The sequence below is a fragment of the Copidosoma floridanum genome, unplaced genomic scaffold (genome assembly GCF_036245765.1).
Source record: "Copidosoma floridanum isolate Cflo_tuat_1 unplaced genomic scaffold, Cflo_Japanese_pri ptg000030l, whole genome shotgun sequence".
Lineage (NCBI taxonomy): Eukaryota > Metazoa > Arthropoda > Insecta > Hymenoptera > Encyrtidae > Copidosoma > Copidosoma floridanum.
In genome coordinates this window covers 18,519,852-18,543,795 of record NW_028321907.1, presented here as the reverse complement: position 1 = coordinate 18,543,795, position 23,944 = coordinate 18,519,852, and the positions used below count along the sequence as shown (strand labels likewise).

The 23,944-nt window shown below is 37.4% G+C and overlaps 1 protein-coding gene across 2 annotated transcripts in view; it reads left to right on the top strand.

Moving 5' to 3' along the window:
- Positions 1-21,649, top strand: part of LOC106643289 (growth arrest-specific protein 2) — a 91,214-nt gene extending 69,565 nt beyond the window's left edge. The window contains exons 3-9 of one of the 2 annotated variants that reach the window (XM_014358375.2): positions 5,590-5,714; positions 8,652-8,793; positions 10,993-11,236; positions 15,269-15,542; positions 16,600-16,725; positions 17,632-17,718; positions 20,501-21,649. In XM_014358375.2, the coding sequence (XP_014213861.2) occupies positions 5,590-5,714; positions 8,652-8,793; positions 10,993-11,236; positions 15,269-15,542; positions 16,600-16,725; positions 17,632-17,718; positions 20,501-20,572 (1,070 nt within the window). In that variant the 3' untranslated portion in view covers positions 20,573-21,649. Of the gene's footprint in view, positions 1-5,589; positions 5,715-8,651; positions 8,794-10,992; positions 11,237-15,268; positions 15,543-16,599; positions 16,726-17,631; positions 19,733-20,500 lie in introns of those variants that run through there. The other variant, XM_014358374.2, reaches the window with a different exon arrangement.
- Positions 21,650-23,944: the final 2,295 nt, after the last annotated feature.

Below are 23,944 nucleotides of genomic sequence, written 5' to 3'. Positions count from 1 at the left end.
ATATCTACGTAACAAATAAAGTTTGTGATTACTGAGTCCATACGTTGAGGTTCCATGTTATTGTGATTCAAATGTTGGAAAGTTTGTTTTAACAAACATTCGATATTTTCTTTGCTGAAAAAAATCAAGATTTTTAATAGCTTTGACACTGTAGAAAATTATAATAGGTATAGAGCAACTACATGAAAAAAAAATTAAATGATGAAGCGTTCAGATGATAATTTACAATATACTAAGGAAGTAGGCTCTTACATTGTCGTTTTAATTGACATTATCATTGCATTCGAATTATAAAAGAACTCGTAAAAGAATGACTGATACGCAAAATGCAAATTGTGATCATTAGGCCTTTTCAGATCGATTAAATCGTTATTTTTCATGATAGTTTTCTGTGATATCAAAAAGTCACTATCTTGTTACTCTAAATCTGTATAAGTAAATCTCCGCCAATTTACTAGTTGAAATGGATAATTACTGTTTCACCGACATTTTATAGGTATTTGTATTGATAGATAGATATTTTATAGGTGAATTAAGGTGATTTTACCGAAAACATGTAGTTTTTAATTCTTTTTTCACTGACCAGTTACTAATTTATTTCCACAGCGTTTTTCACTCTAAAACAGTTATTTCAACTATTAAGATATGTACTGAAACCAAAGGCAAATATCCGTATTTTTTAAAGTTTTCAATCAACTTCGTTTCATGTCCACCCCTACGTCACTTTTCTGATAAAATTTGATAAAACATCTGCTAAATCCATCAAATACCATACCTCGTAATAAAACAAGTACCTACGCAGCAATTCATTCAACCCTGCCTGGCAGGCACCACTCGAACGAAATTCCCTTAACTTTATAACGATAAGTGCACGTAATAGGTATACAACGAGTTATACAAGTACCTCCTTCTGCCCCCGCTCACATGAAGAGGGCCGTGCCTCGAGTGCCCAAGCCTTTTCCTGCCGTTTTGCACTCGCACAGTAGCCGCACATATATAAGCCTATATACCTATAGGTACATGCACTTTCGCTCCTTTCATCGCTGACAGCGTTAGAAGGGCAGCGTCCTGCGTACTGCAGTTACATTACCTAGTCGCACACAAAAAAAAAAAAAATGAAAAAAAGAAAAAAAATTCCTCACCACAGCACGTGCATAATAAAGTCCCGACCAACGGCAACAACCCCCGTAGCTATATACTTACTCTCCGGAAAAATCCGCCGTCGGCGAGCCCATACAGCTTCTCGTATCTCGCGCACAGAGTTTGACTTCGTTAGAGACAGCCATTATTTTACGAGAGGTTGCCACCACCGCCGGTGCTTTTACTAGCAAACTAACTTTGCCCCGAGCCCGGTGTGTACATGTATAGGCACGTGATGGTGTAGTTGAAGAAACCTTGCGACAAAAACACAGCCGCAACGCCACCGGCGGCGAGATTATATTCCCGTAGGCGAAGCGGCAGCAGCAACCCCTCCATTGTTGTCGCTCGTCGAGTCACGAGTGCGGGAGGCAGAAAAAGAGAGAGAGAGTTCTGGGGCTTCTCATTACCATTCGTATCTGAGCTGCTCTATCGAAAGAGAGTCCGAGAGAGCCGAGCCTAGTTCCTATTTCCCATCACGTTATTTATACGCCGTATAGGTATTGCGTTCCTACTTAGGTGCACCACCCCCTCGTCCTCTGGTGTAACACACTCCGTTTTATTCACTGAATATGAGCTTGAAAGTGGGTTTCTGTATCCCTTCCAGCTTTCCTAATGTTTATAAACAGCACCAGGTGTATCTTAATTTTTTTTTGTCTTTTTGGCAACAGTTGCAGTTACCGGTTTGCCTCCTTTTTTGTACCGGCGATCTCGTTTTTCTCTGTATCCTCTGTAAATATACATTTTACGGTAAACAGTGTTAGGTGTAGTGGTTAGATATAGTAACGAATGGCGGCACTGCTAATGCAGGATGACAACCGGTTTGATACAGCTCGTGATTTGTTTGGATTTTAAGCAACTTGAGCCGTAAATGCTATTAGTCTCTCTTTTTGATTTATCATTATCTCTTGATTTCCCACTGTATTTTTTTCTCTCTTCTTCCCACCATCAATAAAACGTTGCTCGGAAGCCTCGAAAGAATAATTACTCAAAGTAGACCGACCGAATTAAATTACGTAACAAATGCATTGCCCTGTTGTGGTGCAGCTAGTTTCCTGTCAATCTTCTCAATCCTCTGCTGTAACGGTCTTTGCCATTGTGCTGATCAGTCATTAATTTTTCAGTACTGTACATTTTTATTAATTCCAGATTAGTGACTTCAACTATTGCACCAAAATTAGATTCATTAAAAATCAATTACCCAATTTTTACTGATTCAGTTTGAAAGAGGAGATTACATAAGTTTTTGCTGAGTTGAATGCCATATTATTTCAAAGTTATCCCGCGAAAAAATTGTATTGAAGTTTTTTGTAATCTGGTAAATTATATCCAACTATAGCATTTTTAAGATTATCTATGCTCGATCTGTGCGTTACCCGATGGAAAACCCCCGAAGATCTAGAAAAGCAACGCGAACTGCGTAAAATTCGAGTATGTATGGAATTCATACAAGTCCACCTATTCCCATCGTTTTTCATGGATTCTCATCACTTTCTTCTTTGCTACGGTTCTTTTAAAACCTGAATTTTCGACAAATGCTCATGCAATCTATCATCCCAGTCGCAAATTTTTCAATTTTCTCACGCTCGCCGACCGCGGAGTCATCGCTTAGGAGATAACGGCAATTCGTGTCTAATTGCGCACAAAAGCGACGAGAATACTATCGTGCCACGGGTACATATAGCAACAGGCTATTGCACTACCTATCATTTTTCGCTTTCGCGGCGTATGATCGACCACGTACGCGCGGTATGCGCGCTTTTTTCCACTATTATCGCTGTATATACATATATATTCAACAGCGGTAGTAATGCTTAACGGAACTTTAATTCGGCACTCGGTACAAGTGTACAAAGAAAAGCCATACAGCGCACTACTAGTCGTCTCTCACGCTTGAGCGCGCAAGGCTTGCCATTAATTGCAGAACTCAACACCGTGATATGTGTGTGTGTCTGTACAGGCTTGGTCGATCGTTGGCACATGTAGCTCTGTGTTCGCGTGTGCGTGCCGACTTGAGTGGCCACGTGTAGCCCGTTGTAAACGTGAAGTGGAGCGGTACGTACTCCCTTTGAGCGGCTTTTTTTTCATCTCTTCCAATCTAATCGTACCTACGATACACCCAATAATAGCCGATCCGTACTGGACATCCTTGTCTTTGTCACCGGACTAGTTTGCCTGTCCATCGATCTTTAACCGTATGGTGCATATACGGATTGCGTTCTTGGGAGTTGCGCGAGAACTCGGGCTATTATATTCGTACTGTAGTTCGTGCAGCTTTGGCACACAGAGAGTCCTGATCATTGGCATCCTCGCTAGGATAAACAGGAAATATTTCTCATCGCAGAGGCACGGCCTACTTTTTCCGGGGGACAATATTAAAACCTCTGCCTGGGTGCGCTGCGCTGCAATTTTTGTTGCGATATGCGCTGTAGGTAACGGGTGAGCGTGCACTGGGTAATTGGAGCTTGAAATCGCAATACGAAAGGTTTATGGTTGGATAAAGGGCCACTTCTGGTCTCGTCGTATTGCAATTCTGCTTCTACATATTGTGCAAGAAATGCTTCGCCTCTTTCATTGCGAGATGAACGCTTGTGAATGGACTTTTTTCCTGAATGCGGAACTTGATTGTTGCTTTGCATCAGTCAGACGTTGCTGGAAAAAATCGTTGTCTTCCAATACCTACTTGTTAAGGTGCTTTGTCTGAATTTTCACTTACATCCTTCGATCACACTGTGATTTTGTATCTTTAGTGATTCTTATGGTATGGATGAAGCTCATAGATGAAGCATGTTTCCAAATATTGATACCTTGTACTGTTAAATTATGGGAATATTTTTCCAATCGAAAGTACTTTATTGTAAAAAGTACAATGTGCAGTGTCTTGCGTTATCAAGTCTATTGTTATAAAATTACAAGTCTTGTTGAAGAATAAAAAAAGTACATAATATTCTGGATCATTTTTCTCTTTGTAATGATGTTATCGTTAATACTACGGTGAAGACATGAACGCAAAGATTTGTACAATGGTCCAATGATAAAAAGAGCATCACTGGTCGTTTCAGTTGAATGCCTGGCTCTCGTCTGAGAGGCACTCGACAGAACGCCAAGTTCGATTCAATCTTTGGGAACCACTCGACCAAATCGGCACTTCTGATATCACCAAGTGTTAGTTTGTATGTCACATCGTAACTCAATAGATTGAACGTGCGAGACATATCTAAAAGATTAGGATGCTCCATATTGCTTGAGCGAAAATACAGTATAGTGCTATTAGAGACTATAGAACTTTCGTATTTATAAGATAAAAACTAACAATAGCTGTTTTATAATGGGTAAAATTGTTCAAATCTTCGACTAAAACTGATAGTTGACATCTTATTTGTGTGGTTAGATAATAATTTTTTGTTGTGCTTATGCTTACTATAATATAATATAAGCCCATCAATATTAAATACGCTCGAACGTTAATGACCAAAAGTTGAACCCAAGGTACAATATGTATGATTACTAATTTTTTAATCTCAGCTTCCGTCAAACTTTTTATGCTCACGTAGAAAGTCCATTGTCCGAAAAGGTTAAAAATATTCAAATCTCATATTTCGAGCGTTCCCGCTGTAACTCTGCCGCCCTACTGAAAAAAAATCGTAAGTGATATTTTTGACATAATTGAGTTCACACTAATCGATTGAGCAGAAACTTCTACAGCTGATGGCGTTTTCAAAAATGTCATATTTTATTTGAGGAATTAATAATAACTAAATGAAGATAAAAAAAATTTTTTTTCTTATTAAGTGCTAAAAACTTGGAAAATGTCGCGAAATAGGCAACCGTAACAGTACTTACATATTTCTTACTAAATACAGTCAGTGAGATCACCCTTGAATTATAAAGCAAAAAAATTGTACGTTCTTACGCTTTGTTTCGACTAAAAAAAAGCGCGAGCCATAGATTCATATGTACAAAAAAAATCATAGCTGCAGAAACAACGTGAGGCACTAATTCTTTTTTTTTTATTTGTAATGTAAGGAAAAGCTCTCACTATGAAGTAAAAAAGATGTAAGTACACAGTAGCTTCTTTCTCTCTTGCAAATTTTCCTTTTGCGAAAATTGATATAAGATCATGATTCGATTACTACGGAAATAGAATTTTCATGGTAGAAAAATACAATCATTATCAATTTTTGAACATGTATAGTTTTTCTTAATTTCTTTGACTGGGCAGCTTAGTTAGACGAGGTTCTTTTTTTCAATGGTTTCCATACTTCAAATAATGAGTACAACTATTTAAAAAATTTAATTATTAGAAAAACTCATTTTCTAAAAATAAAAATTTAAATTTGTCAGCCACTCGCACCTGGTTCGCTGCATGTATGAAACATTTATGCCACACTAATACCAATCTTCGCAGTTGATCTTTATGTGTTAACATGCTTTCTCTGAAACTCATTACAGATGTCGACCACATATCGGGAGATAACTTCTTCGATGTTCTTGACAATGGCGCAGTGCTGTGTCGTTTGGCAAGAGTCATACAAGAGAAGGCCCGGTTAGCCGTAGAAGCTGGCAAGGCGAAAGGGGTAAGTTGGATTCTTATTTGCATGTAACTATGTAGTCACTTTCACGAACATCGATCTCAATTATACGGTATGATTATGCCGTGATCATGCGATCCCGTTAGCTTTTCAGACCTTTTAGACATCTTTGTTTATCGTGTAATATGAGCAATTCCACGAAAAGAATTTAGTTCTGTTAATGGTCACTTGAAATAATAGTAGTTTTCGTCGGATAAGTGCCATCTGAGGTGCCATCGTCTCCGGGGCTATTTTGCGGCCCAAGGGACCTGCGAGAACCGGGTCGGTTGGTTCTTGAATTAAATTTGATTCTGAACGCGTGTTTTTCATGATTTTGGTCTCAGAACCGGCCAAACTGAACCGAAAGGGTATTTGATTGAACCTATTAGCTGCCAAGGTGCTCATATTGCTTCAACATGCATACAAACTGTTAAGAATTTAATTTCAAATACTTACATGTATTTACATAATTTTCCACGTCATTCGCATGAGTTGTATTCTATTCTGCAGAAGCTTCATAATCGTATATAAACTGTTCGTGGTGTGTATCAACATTGACTATTTTCGGTGTTTGACCGTTATTCGTTGTGTTCAAAGGAACAGTGCTCGATAGAGACTGCAATGTTTGACCATTGTTCTTTATGTTTAAAAGAATAATACTTGATAGAGACTGCAGTGATTGATGGAATACCGCTGCTTGCTCTATGCTATATTAAGAGCTTCGTGGTGTAACCAGTATCTACAAAAAACGATTTAGACGTGTATGTTTTCACACTGTCTTCGGGGTTGAAATGTTTTTTACTCACCGTTGTAAACACTCTCAAAAGTGCTGACGATTATTGTATTATTACTTGAACACACGTAACTTAAATTGCTCATTTGAAAAATTATGATTAAGACGAATATTACAAATTTTTTAAAAAAGTAGATTAACAATAAACTATATTGAGGTGGATTCAATTATTATATTAATGTGGGTCACATATGATTTGAACATTACATAAAAAATATTGTTTTTTGTAAATTCTTTATTTCAACTCATACATTTTTTTGTTGTTTCCCATCCAAAATGTCTTGTAAGATAAAGAGAAATTTTTTGTTTCAATAAATAATTTTTTTAACACTATATTTGATGCTGTCCCGATTTACCTTAAAAATTTTCCGTGTTCCAATACACCTCAATTTACTTTACTCATGTAATTAATGACAAAAGTGTATGTGTCCAATATGTGCTAGCAATTACATACAATGTAACTTTTGCACCTTTTAAACTGTTCATGATAAATGAGATATTCATATTCTACTTGAACAGCCAGGGTTGGGAACTTGAGAGTATCATATCCGGGGATATGACTCTACGAATTGCGTTATTGTACTAAATCGTGCTTTGGATATGATTCTCGTGCCCTTATGTAGTATTTTTAGATTAAGACGTTTAAAATGATCGTATCATTTTTAACCCGATCTGACAGCTTCTGTAATAGCGACACATGAACATTTTCACCCGTGTTTGATCTCGGTTTGCATCAACAATAATTTTAGGAACTTTGTCAACACTTGCCATTGCACAGGTGTAAGAATTAGATGTCGGATGTTGCACTCTCTAGGAAGATTGTTTTTCTTAGCGGAACACAGTGGCATTAGTTAAATAGCGCCACCGCCCACTCAGTGTTGCCATGGCTCACGAAACTTAAACTTGCAGCCTTTGTGGAACATAGCCTAGGTCAAAAAATGTAGTTTCTTGTTTTGACTACCTCCAATGTCACTCTTACCAAAACTGCATGTGTACTTACGCTGTTTCAATTGTACCGACAATGCACGTGGCAGTACTGCTGTTTTAGCAGTGCTCCATAGCTGAAATGGATTGAATTTTTTCTCAGAGTATTTAAAAAATGAGCTACTTTGATTAAAGCCAAGATAAAATGGCTCTAATTGGTTGGTTTGATAGCAAGATGCCGTTGGTAGGCATGACAAATATACTGAATTGAAGATGGTTTAAGTGCACGAAGCGCGCTTAGATTTATTTAGTTGTATTAAAATTAGGTCTAAATGGATGTACTAAAATAAAGTTTATACATCAGAGCTTTAATAAACGAAGATTTGGGTTAATAATAGTTGATATCGAATTGTAATGTCTCATCCATCTTAAGTCGTATCTAAGTAGGGTTAACGATATTTTTTTGGTTCCTTCGAGTATTTTATTTCTCTGAAAGCTTATATAATATGTAAAAGGCTTCTTAAAAAACTGTGGTATTCCAAATTGAAAAACATTGTTTTCCAAACACTTTTCGATAAAAATTTTTGATTTCTTAAAAAAAAAGTATTTTTTATTGGAATCAAACTTTGGATTGCTTTAAAGTTTTCTGAAAAACGCAGTTGTTCCTTACTACTCTTCATGCTTCCGTGATTTGTACTGTAGCAAAAATGGTGATTCTTACCTTGCCAACAAATTATCTTTGTTTTCAGGGGCCATGCAAACAACTTATCTTTGTTTTATGAAAAAAAAAAAATAATAATAATAAAAATAGCATCACTAAAAGACATACTTTTTGACTTTTCGTTACTATTGAAGTAAAGTTAAAGTTATAGCAACTTGAATGTGAATTTTACATTCTTAATAAATCCTTCCCTACTATTGAAGTTTAAAAGCAAAAATAGCCCTCTACCAATGCATATGCTACGGATTTTCTGTTTCCGCATTTGATCAATACAATGAAACGGAATTCTGATAGGCCATTTATTTATACGTACATGTGCAAGTGTGCACAGTCCCTATTACGCCACATGTCTATTTGCCCAACTTCTGTTTGTCGTGAACTCGTGCTGGCTTCGCAAAGGCACACCCGAAGGGCTCAAAGAACAATAAGCTCCAACCTAATTGTGCTCTTGACGGAGGGGTGCTTCAAGCCTTTTTTTTTCATTTCTCTCTCGCTTTTGTTCCAGCCTGCACCAGTGCTTCGGGGTCGCTGTTGGGAGAATGCCGCGCGGCGCACGTTCTTCTCCAGAGACAATATGGAAAACTTCATACAGTTCTGCCGGCGGCTGGGCGTACACGAGAATCTACTCTTCGAAAGTGACGATTTGGGTGAGTTTTTGTCTTTTCCGTGGTTATTGTCTTTTTTTTTTCGTCTTAAATGACTTCCATTTTGAATGTTAACGCTGTACTTAGTTTATTCAAAGTTAGTTTAAAGCGAGCTCTTAGTCAAACTTGTAACGGTTTGGCAAAAAAATCCTTCAATGAGAAAAATAAAAAATTAACAACAAACCTAACTGTTTTTAAGGTTTTACTTGCAACTGCAAGTTCCCAAAACCAATAAAGTAAAGTGTAAAAGCGTCATCAATCCAAGCAGCAAGCAAGCAGCAAAAGTTGCTACTACGTGCTAAACAAGTGTTCAATAAATGTTAAAATAGAAACATAAACTTTTCAAGCAGCTTCATGAAAACTAATAACTCTCGAGTACGAGCTTCAATTAAACTTTTTATTCTTCCAACGAAGAGCAGAAAGAGACAAAGATTAAATCGCTTTGTTCCCTTTGTCTCAGGAGCAAGAGAGCAAGCCCCAAAAGCCCATTTAACGTTAAAATACGGCAATGGCTATCGAGGAGGACTTGCGACCCATCATAGTCCGTGGCCTCGAGCACAAAGACATACGGAGCTTGCTCAGCTGACTCGGTAGTCCTTAAAGCTCACGGCACTTGTGTACATGTGCCAAAGAGGTACATCTACAAGCACATGTAACAAATAAAGCAAGCCCATAACGAGCAGCTTGCGCGCGCGATGAAGAGACATATGTCCCGCGAGAGAGCTCCGGACCAAAGAGCCGCACCCCGTGCTACAGATCGCCTAGCGATTCTCGTCTCTTCTCTTGTCGTTTTTTTTTGTCTCCCTCGCGCGGGGATGAATAAAAGAGCTGCAGAGCCGACTCTTGCGCTGGTGGGTGTACGTATTCGGTGGCAGCGGCGTCGTCTAGCTGGGCAACCTACTTTGTGTCGTCAGCATTGTAGAGGTTTAAAGGGAGATGAGGGACGAGGAGCCGATCGATGAAATTTTATACATACGTGCGACCCATATCGCTCGAGGTGACGGCGGTGGTTGGGATTGAGTATCGAGCCGATTCTGCCAGTGGATTTTTTTACTTATTTTTTTTTTTTCTCTCTTTTAATTGATGTACTGGCTTTGCTTTGTTCTGTGTTCAAAGCCGATCGAGAATCCGGGAGTTGGAGGAATGATTTTTGTTGTCGATTCAAGTATACGGTATTCACGAGACGCGGAAAATGCATGTGTGGTAATTTTTAAGCGATGAAAAAAAAAGTGATGAACCGAAGTTTTATTGTTCTCTTCACCTCTAAGCGGAATTTCAATGAAAATTTCTTTAAATTACGTTGTACGTTTTCCAATCATTATTCATCAGTTATGAAGGAAATGTTGCACACTTCGCGTGAAAGTTTAAAATATAGTTTCCTTGGTAATAAAAAACTGCAATCATCGCGAAAAAGTTGGAAAATGTTGAACTCCCTGGAACTCCAGAGAATTCTCATTAGCATATTGTTAAAAAACTCAAAGCAATTTCCTAGATGTTTTAGTTTTCCATTAATCCTGTCCAAACAAGAATCGTTTTTCCTCATTCACCTAAAAAAAAAGATCCTCATTTAAAAGTTTAGAAATATCAAACGTCCTTCACCAGTAAAAAGTTTGTTTGGAATTTTCGAAAAGTTAAACTTATTTTGTCCTTTCATTACCCCCTATTTTTGAAACTCGTAGGGATTCTATAAAAACCAATGCAATCCCTTCCTCAAGGACAATGATAACAATACTGTGTCAAGAATGGCTGATTAAACAGTAAAACTTACTTCTTGATAAACTTTCACACAAACGCTTGCAAACGCTTCACACACTCATTTTCCACAGAATTGTCACAGCCAAAATGTGCTATTGACCACGAGGAAACGACAACAATTGAACTATAACAACAACAAAAATTAACTAATATGCTGGTAGAAAAGATTCTATTCTACGTAACCCACCGTCATTAGCTCTTAGTGAATATGGATTTAAGTCTAAGAAAGTCCTGAATCGTTAATAAATCAATTGTTCAACAAAAGAAAATGGTTATGACACAAAATACACGTTAATTAACTGTACCTAAGTCACGGCAACATAACTGTCAACAAACATTCATTTGTCATTAATCGTAAACTTTGAATGATGGTTGTTAAATGACTTGTTGACTGCAGGTAATCCTTCCAGTGAGTGTACTAATGTATAATTCCCTCAACCCTTGCAGTGCTACACGGACAGCCGCGCAACGTGGTGCTATGTTTGTTGGAGGTAGCCCGGATAGCGGCCCGGTACTCGCTCGACCCACCTGGCCTCGTCAAGCTGGAGCGCGAAATAGAAGAGGAGCAGGAGCGCGACCTCCAGTGCCTCTCGGACAGCGGCATCTCGCACAGTAGCCTCGTCTCGTCGTGGCAGCTGCAGTCGCCCTCTCCCGACTCGTCGCCCGCAGACAATAACATGAAGCACAGCAGGTACTGTATCTTAATTATAGGTGTATAGCGTGGTACTTGCAACCCTAAACTATAAACAGTACGTCGACTGATTGGTTAAAGAAGCAGCAAACTTTGAGAATACATTTTTTTCCTCTAACTTTTTTGTGGCAGTCCTATAGCTCCTTTGTCACTGGACCGCTGCTTCGCATTACTGTTTACTGTTTGTATCGCTCCTTGGACTTGATATCGGTAATTTGATGAAAAACAAAGACCATGTTTCTCTCTTAGCACCAAACTGTGCATATATAATCATTTGATAAATCCAACGCCTCATGACTTGTTGACATTATTCACTCAAGTTACTCAAAAATTAAAAAAAAAAAAAAATTCTTTGGCTTAACTATTTCTTTAACCTAAATATTGTTTTTTTCATTTCAATCGTGAGCTAGTTGTTACCTTTACTAAGGCATTGATTTTTTATGAGAGATAAAAAAAGGAACGGAGAGATAGAGCAGCGAGGGTTCATTGTATTACTTGAACTTTCTGATGAGTAGGAGAAAATTTCAGAGCACCAACGTCGTCTACAGACAAAAGCGCAAGCTCAGCGCCCTATTCTCTGTCAGTTTTCTTTACTTTTGTAGTTCGCAGCAGGTGTTCTTAATTTAGACTTAGACTGTGTGTTTTTTTTTTTTTTTTTTTTTTTTTTTTTCGTTGAGAAACAAATACTATAACACTTATATTATAGACGGAAAGCTCTCATCACCATAATATAAGCAGAATGTCTGTAATATCAGTATTTTTTGTTATTTATCACTTAAAATTATAGTCAATGCTAATCATCCATTTTAATATTTTTTCATTTTGACAATCGTGATTAGCAATCTTGGAAAATCTCGTACCGCACATGAATGAAAAAAAAAAATTTCTTTCAAACTATGTAGACGATCGAAAAATAGAAGTCTACCGTGTTCACTTTGCAATATTGGATAACTTGAAACTTGGAAACAGCAAAATGGAATCATCTAAGTAGAACTTGAAAGACAAAAAGGTACAAAGATCGATGACGCAGATGTAATTTCAATTAGTTTAAACAGTCTCAAAAATCAGAATTTTCTTATAGTGATTTGTAGGGTTAAAACTTGAATACATTAATTTTGACTAGGCAATTCAGAAAAGTGATATCAAAAACATTTATCTTTATTCTTGCTACACATAGCATCGACACCTTATATTTATAAGATACTAATTGATTTTTAAAAATAATGCTTATGTATAAAGAAAAATTCAATATTCTATTTCTTAATTCTTCGCAATAATACAGTTTTCTTTTTCTTAGAGTAAGCAACATAGTGTCGTACAAGCACAAATCTGATTTTTAAATTTAAATTGTGTATCATAGTAAACTGCCCTCAAGACTAATAAGGGAGTCACGTACATTGCACATTTAGATGCGGCCCCCTTAGCTCATTAGAATACTTTCTTTTCAGGTGGTCCTGCTTTATCTTTGAATTGCAAATAAAGGTCTGTGAGGCCAACAATTAAATTTTTGTGTATGTCGTGCATGTAACTGCACGGACATTGCGTCATTGCAAATGAGGCGTGACACCTGGCGAATTTCCGTTTTGCACTTATTAGTGGGCAGGAAATGCACCGTCTTGTACAAATAAAAGAAAAGACGACTTACGCAATCCGCAAGTCAACAAGTACTCGATGCTTCGTATGTTTTATTACGGATGGAGAAAACTTTGTCTTTGCATTATCTACATTTCTGTAGGGGGTAATGTATGGTACATTAGCAATGAGTCGCTGTAAAAAATCGTATATGATAAAATATATCGAGATCACTATTTTTTCCTCATCACTGTAAATCGAAGCGTGAGAAAGTACACGTTTAAAGTGTGTTGTTAAAGTTTTTGTTTTCTGTTATAGTATATTGCGTACAAGTTTGCAAAGGCTTCGATTTACGAACCGAGAGGTTTAAGGCACGAGCCGAAGGTGAGGTCCGTAACGAGGTTCGTAAAGGAGCCTTTTCAAACGAGTTTCGTAAACTATTTTTCCGCCTGAGAACCTAAAATCAAGCGGCGAAGGTGCTATTTTGAGATTAGAAGGCGGAAAAGTACATTGTGGTGGCGTTCATAACAATTCGAAAGACAACCAAATCAAGGTGCACCAAGTGTGGTTAATCAGTTCTTCTAAGCTGGATACTTTTGATAGGGAAAAACCGATTTGAGTGAAAAAACGTGCCTGTCGCAGATTTAACATGCTAACAAGTGCATAAAATACGTGAGCAAAGTTTTTACTTTCTACAGTCTTGTTACAATTATTGAAGAAAAAAAGGGCATTCAGTATATCGGCCGGAGTTTCTACTTTACCATCTTCCCTATTTTGATGAATTATTGTTAATAACTAATTATCTAGCTGTTTAAACTCAAAATAACGAGAAGAGCCGTCAAGCTGGTACTTTGAGGATTCAATAGAGCCCAAATTCAATGCAATCCGTTGCGTATTGAGAGAGAAAAGTTACATTTTCTGATCACGAAAGAGTGTTTCAATGTGCATAATCTGAAATGTAACTTTTTTTCAAAAAGTAATACATTGAATTATCTGAAATTTTGACAGAGCCTCTAAAATAATAAGACAAACACCGGTCCTTTTATGGTTTTGGAAAATATACAGTTCAAATTATGAACTTGCTCAGTGTACGCAGATTTATAGGTTATGGAATGCCGTTTACGATAAATACCCATGCCCAACAATGGCAAAACTACGAGAAGAGCCGCGTTTACTTTTTTACTTTAGAGGCCCAGTTCAACTTTTAGATAATTCAATGCATAACTTTTTGAAAAAAGTTACATTTCAGATTATGCACATTGAAACACTATTTCGTGATCATGAAATGTAACTTTTCTCTCTCAATACGCAACGGATTGCATTGAATTTGGGCTCTATTGAATCCTCAAAGTACCAGCTTAACGGCTCTTCTCGTTATTTTGGGTTTAAACAGCTAGATAATTAGTCATCAACAATAATTCATCAAAATAGGGAAGTTGGTAAAGTAGAAACTCCGGCCGATATACTGAATGCCCTTAGGAGGTTTGGGAGTATCACTCAAGGAGAGTCCCCCTGCCCACACAGCTTGGCCCCCTTTACCACGCACTCCCTCTTGCACCCAACTAACCTTGCAACTAACTCAATATTTTATTTACGTTTGATGTTGGCATTGTTTAAAATGCACTATAACGTACTTCAAAATGTTTCCTACTGAATTACTAAGCAACTAACTTATAAGTGGATTTTTTTTCATTATCTTTGCATTCTCCAAAAATTTTTGTTCATGTAAATATCAAAATTGAGATTACGTTCCATAAGAGCCTATGTTTATCGCATGATTTTCATTTAAATAATTTTTTTTTAAATGACCTATACCAAATATTGAAAAAATTCATATAAGTTCTACTTATTCTATACTATCCATAGAAAACTGAATATCATTGTGATCTCTGCATTTTATTATTACCCTCGAACCCCCTTAATAGGATATAAGTGAAATATTTTACGAAGCATCAATTTAGTTTTTCTAAAAAAATTTCTCAATATTACTGCAATGCATTTTATAAACAGCAGGAATTTAAATTACAGGCTTTAAACATGTATATTAACACACTTGGATTTTACGGTACATAGGTATACTCATTCCTCTCATAAGTAAGGCGCATTCGAACATGATCGTTTTTTACTTTGTAATTTGTTCGCTATTTAATGTACATTCGAAACTAAATACGGAACCAAATCAACATAGAGCCTAACGTTCACATGGAATCAAACTTCACTCAACATCAACGCAAATACGAAAGTAAACAGTTAACAAATTCTATGATTTATAACGATGTGTACCCTTTTTCACAATTTTTGACTGTTCACTTCTGTGTTTGGCATCGAGGCAAAAGACGCACAGTACCAGCACACAATTGTCCTCGCAATTGTCACGACTGCTGTCTTAAAATACAATATACAATCATTTTGACTTTTGATGATGAAACAAACTCAACAACTGTCTCTCTCGTCTGACAGCTCGGCAGTAGAAATGTCGACAACAGACTCGCGTTGGCTGGACCCAGACACGACGCCGGAAACGCGGGAGCCAGAAATGCGACGTTCGATCAGCGACAACGGGCCCACCAGTGGCGGCGGCAGCGATGGCGTGCACAGCGACACGACGGAGGACGACTGGTCGCGCGGTAGCGCCGAGGACCCCGACGAGGCCATCTCGCTCGCGAGCTCTCCCTCGCCCTCCTCGGCCGAGCCACCCGAGCACCACGGACCCATCACGGAGCTCGATCGGAAGGTTGCCAAAGATTCATTTTTTCATTTTCTTTTCATTATTTCATACATCCGCACAAAAATACACCGCGGTGGGGCTGATTGTACTTACGCCAAGATGGCAAATCGTGTATGCTCCCACTCTTCTCCCAAAACACTTTTTTTTAGGCACACCTTAGAAATAGGGCTCATTTTACTCGTAATGTCATGTACTATGAGGAAAAAATTTTTAGCACTGAATTCAGTGAGAGTGAGACCCTTTTACCGCGATTTTCATGTTAAAATTACATCCAAATATATATGAAACGTACAAATATAATGTTAACCCATAAATGGCAAAAAAGGATGTCACCTTCACTGACAACCGTGTTCACGATGTTTTCCTTATATTACATGACATTACGAATAAAATAAGCTCAGTTTGAAGGGTGAATCAAGGTGAAAGACAAAAACGGGATATTTTTTGTGGATTTCCTCACATCTCTCTTACGTAGAACTCGAACGAGTGCTTTCTCTCTGTATTTTTTACCCTTTAGCTTTGAAAAATGAAAAATATAAAAAATACCTACGTACTCGCTTCAGCGAAGGTATATAGGTATTACCACGTCCGAAGTGAACAACACGGTAACGCGGCATCATGAATGGTGGAGTTATTCCTTCCACTCGTCGTGATACTCCACATTGTCGTACGGATCTCTCGGCGCGCGTAGCACTTATAACCGACGAATAAAATATTAGTTATGCCCTGCCGGCGTGGGGACGTAAACCCTGTACTTCTCTGCATGCACTTGGCGTCCCACGAACGAACGAACGCGGGGCCTTACGCATAACCAAGTAGGTACAAAGACAAGAGGAAAAGACTGTACGACGTACATGCATGTTGTCATATACGTGCACCCACTATGATGCAGTCCCTCGTTTCTCTAGCATGAATACAGCTCGCTTGAAAAATTCGCGTCTCGGTGAACTACGTTTTCCATCTTCGTGAATCTTTTTTTTTTTTCGCTCCACGATAATACCAAGTGTTTGCCCAACGCGCTCGTTTAGCCCTTGCGATGTTTGTACAAATCTTGTCTCTGCAGGTGAAGAGGGCTACCGAAGCTGTACAAAAGTTCTGCCAGTGCCCGTCCAGCAAGTGCATCAGGCTCAAAGTCAGGAAAGTGGGGGAGGGCCGCTACAACATTGCTGGCCGCGGCGTTTTCATAAGGGTGAGTCTTATATTCCATTACTCCACTGTGTCTTGTACATCGTTGCCATCGTACTGTTAATCCGATGACATAATTGTTATCAGAAAACGAAGAATACGTTGATTCAAAGGAAAACAATCCAAGAAACAAAGTTTTTTATTTTTACGGCAAATCGGTGCAAAAGTTTACCTAATCAATTCGGAATTGTCGAAAACAGAAAATACAAAGTTGATCTCGAATGCAAAGCAGTTAAATAACAAAGTTGTACATCTTAAAAAATTTATGGATTTTCGTCCGGAAAATTGAATTCGAATGCGTTGGCACTTCAGAGAAAACTTGAAAAATCAGCAAAAATAGTTGTTTTTTTATTTGTTAATGACATTTTCTTTCGTGAATTTCAAGATTATACGTAGTGAAATTATGAGTTACATGTTTACAAACCTCCAGTAATTTTTTCAGCAAAAAACATTAAAAACATTTTGAAATATCGTGTTTTTCGAACAAAAAAAAAAAAAACTTTTCATAAAAACTTTCCTCTAAACCGAGAAATTATCGTAGAACGAGTTTTTAAAGCTCAACCTCTTTGTCTGGACTTCTTTTATCATGAAACTTTTTATTTACAAGTAAAATTTTTTAATCGTTAATACATTTCAAATCGGACACCGAAAAAAGTGCTTTTTATAATGGTTTTCGCAATTATTTTTGATTGAGTTTGATGATAACACTTATTAAGCTAACCGCAATGGATAGTAAATATTTGTCCACGAATAAAAAAAAATCATAGTACAACCATCTGGTGCAAAGTAAACTTTGTTCACCTCATTAAGGTCTTTGTACTATAAGCAAAAAAAAAAAAAAAAACAAAAAAAAAAGAAAAAAAAAATAGAAAAAAAGTGCCCAAGGTGAATAACAACGATGCGTTCGCAGGTACTGAAGGACACGCACGTGATGGTGCGCGTGGGTGGCGGCTGGGACACCCTGGAGCACTTCCTGACGAGGCACGACCCCTGCCAGGTGAGGGTCCTGAGCCGCGAGAGCACCCCGACACCGTTCTCGCATCCGTTAACCAGCACCCCAGCCAAGCACCACAGCAGCGACTTTCTGCACATAAGGGCCAAGTACCGCAGCCCCTCGACACCCAAGTCACTCTCTGCTCGCTAGCTCCTCTCTCACTCCACCTTTCGTACCGCACACTGTGCTCTGTCTATCTCGAGCGCTCACTCGACTCTCTTGTCAACTCTTTTCTTCTCTCTCTCTTTTCTCACCTCACGACAATCTCGCCCACCCAGCCCACCGGCACTTGTTCCTTCTCTTCGCACTCGCATACACGTGTACGTAGGAAAGCAAAAGCGCTTAAGGATCCACGGATGGAGCACCCGGTGTCTCTCTCCCTCTCTCTCTCTCTTGGGTATCGATCGACTGACCGGTCGATCGGATGTAATCAAGTTGAAAAAACGAGCCAGCCGCTTTGCCTAGACGTTTGTTGAACTTTGTCATACACCCCCTCTCTGTTGCGAGCGCGTTACGTGTACTTGTGGATCACGCCTCGGATGTAGCGAAAGGAAGCTACTCGTTAACAATGAGGCATCGGTCGGCCGATCGCACGAGCAGGAAATTACGCTACTAGCTCCGAACGAATTAAAGTCGCGGTGTTGGGCTCGAGTTGCCATATAACTTGTACGTGAGCTCGCGCTTGCACCGTATAGATCGCTTGTTTCGAGCACATACACATCTCGAGTTACGTAAAACGTATAGGAACGCTCGACGGGCAGCTAAAGGGGAAAAAGGAGAGTTGGAAATCTTCACGGAATTTCGAAGGAGCGATGTTATGAAGGGGGAGGTTCACGTGGAACAGTAGCGTATCGGTACACGTTTATTGCCGCGTCATTTATTTCTCGATGACACAACTGCCATATAGAATTATGCCTCGTAGTATGCGTGTACGGACCATAAAATATTATTATTTAGCGTATGGTGTAGACGTAAGTTTGTACTCAGGTCCGGAAATATGTTGGAAAAGCGTCGAAAGCACACACCACTTCTCAGAGTTAACTAATCCTCGATCGATCGTTGTCTCCGTGTATACACGTACGCGGGGTACATGATAACATTTCTCGCTGCAGAGCATATACTTTGTTCGACATCCACAGCCCTGCCATTGTATTTCACGCGCGCGACTGGTACATACTTTTGTTCGCCGATCGACATGTGTGTATATATTACACGGTGTCCCCGGCCGGCGTAAAAATTTCCTATTTGCCATTCTACGACGTAGCTGGGCCGTGCAGTTGCGTAAGAGAATGCAAGAGAGAGGTAGGGAGGGTGGGAGATAAACGAAAAATTGGCTCTTTGTTCGAGGCAGGATAAGGCGGCCGTGGCTGTGAGAACTAAACGCTCTCGGGTGATGTCGCGCGGTGAAAGAAGATACCGACACTGCGCTTAGATTTTCGAGACTGGGCGTACAACGCCGCCGCACCACTATGCTCTTTTTCTTTTGTTTTTGTCACGAGGTGGAAGTTTGCGTTCGCGAGGTAAGATAATAAGATGCGAGGCGATGGTTTCCTCTGCTGGTTAAGGGAAAGCGCAGGAAGGGACGCGTCGATGGTTCCCTTCGAAGTTACGTACAGCACGCGCGTATTTACATGCAATTCACGATTGCACACACGCTATGAAGGGCACCTCATTTTATTTTGTTGTATACACACCGTAAATTTTAACTGAGCTTACTTGATCCGGCAATTCTCAAACCCATAGCTTAGCAGCTGTGGTTTTCTCAATTGTCGGACAACAACAACATAAGCACCGTAACACGTGATCGTAGATTTTAAGGTTGCAATGGCCAAGTTAGCGTTCGAAAATGACACCAAGAAGGGACACTTTTTGTATGCGCATCGAAATACATTAATTTCACTCGCCAAAAAACGATTGAAAGAAAGTGCAATTATAGTGTCACGCATTTGTGTGTCAGAACAATGTTCCCAGTACGTTGAGCGTGTCTTTTGAAAAAAAAAAAAAAAAAAAAAAGAAATTTTCAAAACAATGCTACATTTATTTTATGCATTACAAACCTGTATCTTGTACATCGCCTGATGGATATATGAATAAACTAAGCTTAGTAGACTGAAAATTTTTCTCGAAAGCAATCATATCAGTGTCGTGGTCTGCCGTAATTCTAGTTGAGGCATGAAAAAGCCCTTGTTAGTTGTGCTAAAGAAATATAACTTTTTAAAACGATATACACATCGCAAATGGTCATTGCTGCGCTCAAATTTTTTCACGAGTGACTTATCAGTGTAGACTGCACCGCCTATGCTAGCTGTAGTTGATGAGAAGTACGCCAGGAATCAGAATCGATTGAAAATTTTATGGCCTCACTATGTAATTAACTTCAATAAATCGCGTACAAAAGTGTCAAGACAAAGCTATCATTGGAGTTGAGGTACTTTGCTCGTTGATTCATGGACAATCAACATTGGCAAAAAAGTTTCTATTTTGTACTGATCGATTCTGAATTCGAAAGTCGCGCGATATAAGCAATTTTAACGATCCGCATTAAACTTCACGTAGTATAAAGTTTTTTAAAATTCGTAATAACTACAATACCTGTAAGAATATATAAAGATCCATATATCTTTTCTACTTTTATACCGTAAACTGTAGGTAACTAAGGAAAATAAAACGCGTTATTTATTTTGTCGAAGAATAACGTAATCACTCTTGCCGAGAGCAAACAAGAAGAGAGAGAATTATATCATTGTACCATTTACGGCGCTCACATGTATTTGATTTTTTCCAGAAATGCAAAGGCACGACGTGCAAAGGAATACCAAAGCAGAGAATCATCCGACAAGTATTGTCGGCGCGTTGAGGCTATTATATCATTTAAAAGCGTATCCGATTAATTTACGTTTTGAGACAAACAACAAAGGAAGGAAAAGCAATTGAAAAAGATACATTTCTACTTTTTTCTTTCTCATTTTACTTACTTATTTTTTTCTAATTTTTTTTTTTTTAAGGATAGAGAAGGCATCTCATTTGCAAAGTGCATTTGCATTTTTTGTTATTCGACAAGCCTAATTTTCAGTTTTTATAAAACAATATGCTTCTTTATTTGTTACGATTTATTTAACTTTTTTTTTTAAATATTGTTTTAAAAGCTACGCATGTAATATTTTGCAATCGTTGCCTTTTGCTACGCCCAGTTTTTTTTATATACTGATTGAAAGTGGATTGAAAGTGAAGATTTCAATCTGGATTAGCAGTAAAAATTTGTGCTTAGTAAACAAAAAATTCACAAATATATCGTTTTCAGGCAAAATGTTACATTTATAGAGAAGCGTTGAAGAAAAAGATGTACTTGTTAAAAAAAATACTTATTTTTCCATCATGTTATATTTTTCTCGTCAGTTATTAATATCTAGTTAAACGAGTAGTATCCACAAAGTATGTAAAATAATAGATCTCATCTAAAATTGTATTCAAACCTCTACATATATTTTGTGAAAAAAAAAAATTATTTTTAACTAATAAACTCACTGACTCAATAAAAAAAAAATAACAATAAAAATACACTAACAAAGTGAAATGTAAGGGCAGTGGAACATTTTTCCGAAATGTGCGTTTATTATACTTTCCATCTTAGTTTTTTAAAATTAATTAATAATTAAGCTTCGAAGTAGTAGCTGTAGTGCATATCTAATACTTTTTTGCCATATTCTCAATTTACTCTATTAATCGATCGCAGATCGTATGTAAGTAATGTAACGTACCTGCTTCTTATACATAATTTTGTTTATACTATTTATCACTTTGATAATAAGTTGTAATTACTTTATACATATTTTAAGTATGTATTGTATCAAAGCGTTTCAAATAATTTCGAAGTTATTGTAGTAGGTTCTTACTGTTATTTTTTGTTGAGAAATAAAATGTTTAATTCCGAAAACTCGTACATTACTTTTCCTAAATGCACTTTCTCATTTTTACATTATGCATTACACATGTATTACTATTTTATATAATGTCTTGATACAAAATTTAGTCAGCAGCCGCATTGGGATACCACCTGCACCCCGCATATTTTCAACGATTCCTTAGCCCCCATCCAGATGGCTTGAATTCTATTTATTTAAATTAAATAATCAGTTCTAATGATCTATTACAAATCTTATAACTGTCCGTGAATGATTTTTTTTATCAGTAAAAACTTTGTGTGAGAGAAACTATTAATTAAAAATAATAAGGAACTATCAATAAGAAAATATATAATTTATTTGAAACAGTAGACCAGTATAGTTGATTTATAATTTCTTCTTATAAAATATATTATTTGTTAAAATACAAGCATGTAATTGTTGTACTTAATTTAAATTATTCATTGTTTTATAAAAGAAAAACTATAAAGTTGAATCAAAACAATACTTACTTACATCAATAAATATAATGAATGGTGTAAAAAATGTATTTCGAATATTATGTGTTTCGAATGTATAATGAATATTCAATCAGAAAATCAATAACTTTTATGGAATACTTATAATACTTATAATATCTCGTTTGGTCAAATAAGTAACTTTCAAGACCAAATCAATTATTTGTGAAAATTCATAAAAACAAATTATTTATTCTTTTAAATAAGTAACGTATTCAGATGTAAACGATGAACTATTTTATTTCATTAAAGTAAGACTTTTTTTTAAAATAAGAAAACTTATATTTAACCAAACAAATAGTTCATAACATCAATGAATCTAACAATAACCATAGAAAATTTTTATTTAAGTTGCATGAATATTTATTTCATTGGAAAAGAAGCAGTTTAAAATAAATACTATGTAATATCTCATAAAAAAAATAGTGAACAGATAACTAATTTAATCATTTAAATGAATGATGTATTCATCTTAAATATTTCATTCATATATTTTGAGTTAAAATGTTTATTTCACTTAAACAAAAAACTCTTTGTATCGTAACAGCATTGACTTAAATATTTTTTACGGGAGTATTCCATTCGCACAAATAAATAAAATATGAAACTAATTGGCGTCTTCTCGTACCGAATCCCGTGATAATTTGTTCATTCGAACACAAACAAATACACAATTAATGAGCATACTTCAGATGATTTTTTTTTTTTAATAATTTGAAAGTATCTTATCCATTCTTTATACATTTTTAACCAAGTGACTTCGATACTCTGACACTAATTTAAAATTTCGTAATCTTTATTTTTATCTCTATTTTTAAAACTTTTGATGCGCTATTTAATTACGTAAAATAAAAAAAGAAATTGTTTTAGCCAGTTATACATTATCTACTCTCGATCCATGGGCTCCCCATTTGTACAAGAATGTACCACTGTAAGTAATTTAAACGGGTTACTGTACAGTTTTTCCATATTAACGGTTAAAACCGGAGATGTCAAATTAGTTCTCAGGCAAGAATTTCACTGATAGGCAGGGTCAAAATGTCAAATTGATTCCCGAGTCATTGAAGCACATGGTCAGTTTGGTTCCCGGCATTCAATAATTATATGTGTACCGCTCACAGTGACTTCAGTAGTAGAGTGCTTGCCTTCCGTCTGGAGGGCTCGGGTTCAAGACCCCGCTACGTCACTTTTTCGCGGGTACCTCTGTGGTTTTTTTCATATGTCCCAAACGCTGTTGAGCTCCTCGTCAGTATGGTGTAATGCTACCGTGCCAACTGAGAGTAAGGGAAACGGTGTCTGGCTCTGCGGTGTAATGCAATACCGTGCCGTCGGAGCAGCAAGAATCAACGGTTCCTTGAATTATTAGTTCTCGAGTATACAGATTTAAAAACATATAAAAACAATTTCATAATATGGCAAACCGTTGTCACAGTAAGTGACACAAGGCCAACCACAATGACCAAGACCAATTGTATGTATTGTTACGGGGTATACAACGCGGATCAACGAGGCGGAGTCTCTCCACTTCGACCGGGCCTGTGTTGCCCGGATACCCAACGTTGTGGTACTCCCTGTAAAATATCTCGCGGGTCTCGTGCGCTGAGACACCGCTGTGGAATCAGGTATCGCGGCTGTAAAGTGTGATTCGTCGCTTTTCGCGACGATCGCTTGCAACTATAAATAAAGGGGGAAGTTGAGGCACAACAAAAGAATTATCACTCGCGGGTATTTTTAAATTAAAAATATATATTCAGTGAATATAAAATAATTATACAAAAGAGGTATTCGCGGGTGTGTAGTGTGTGTGTG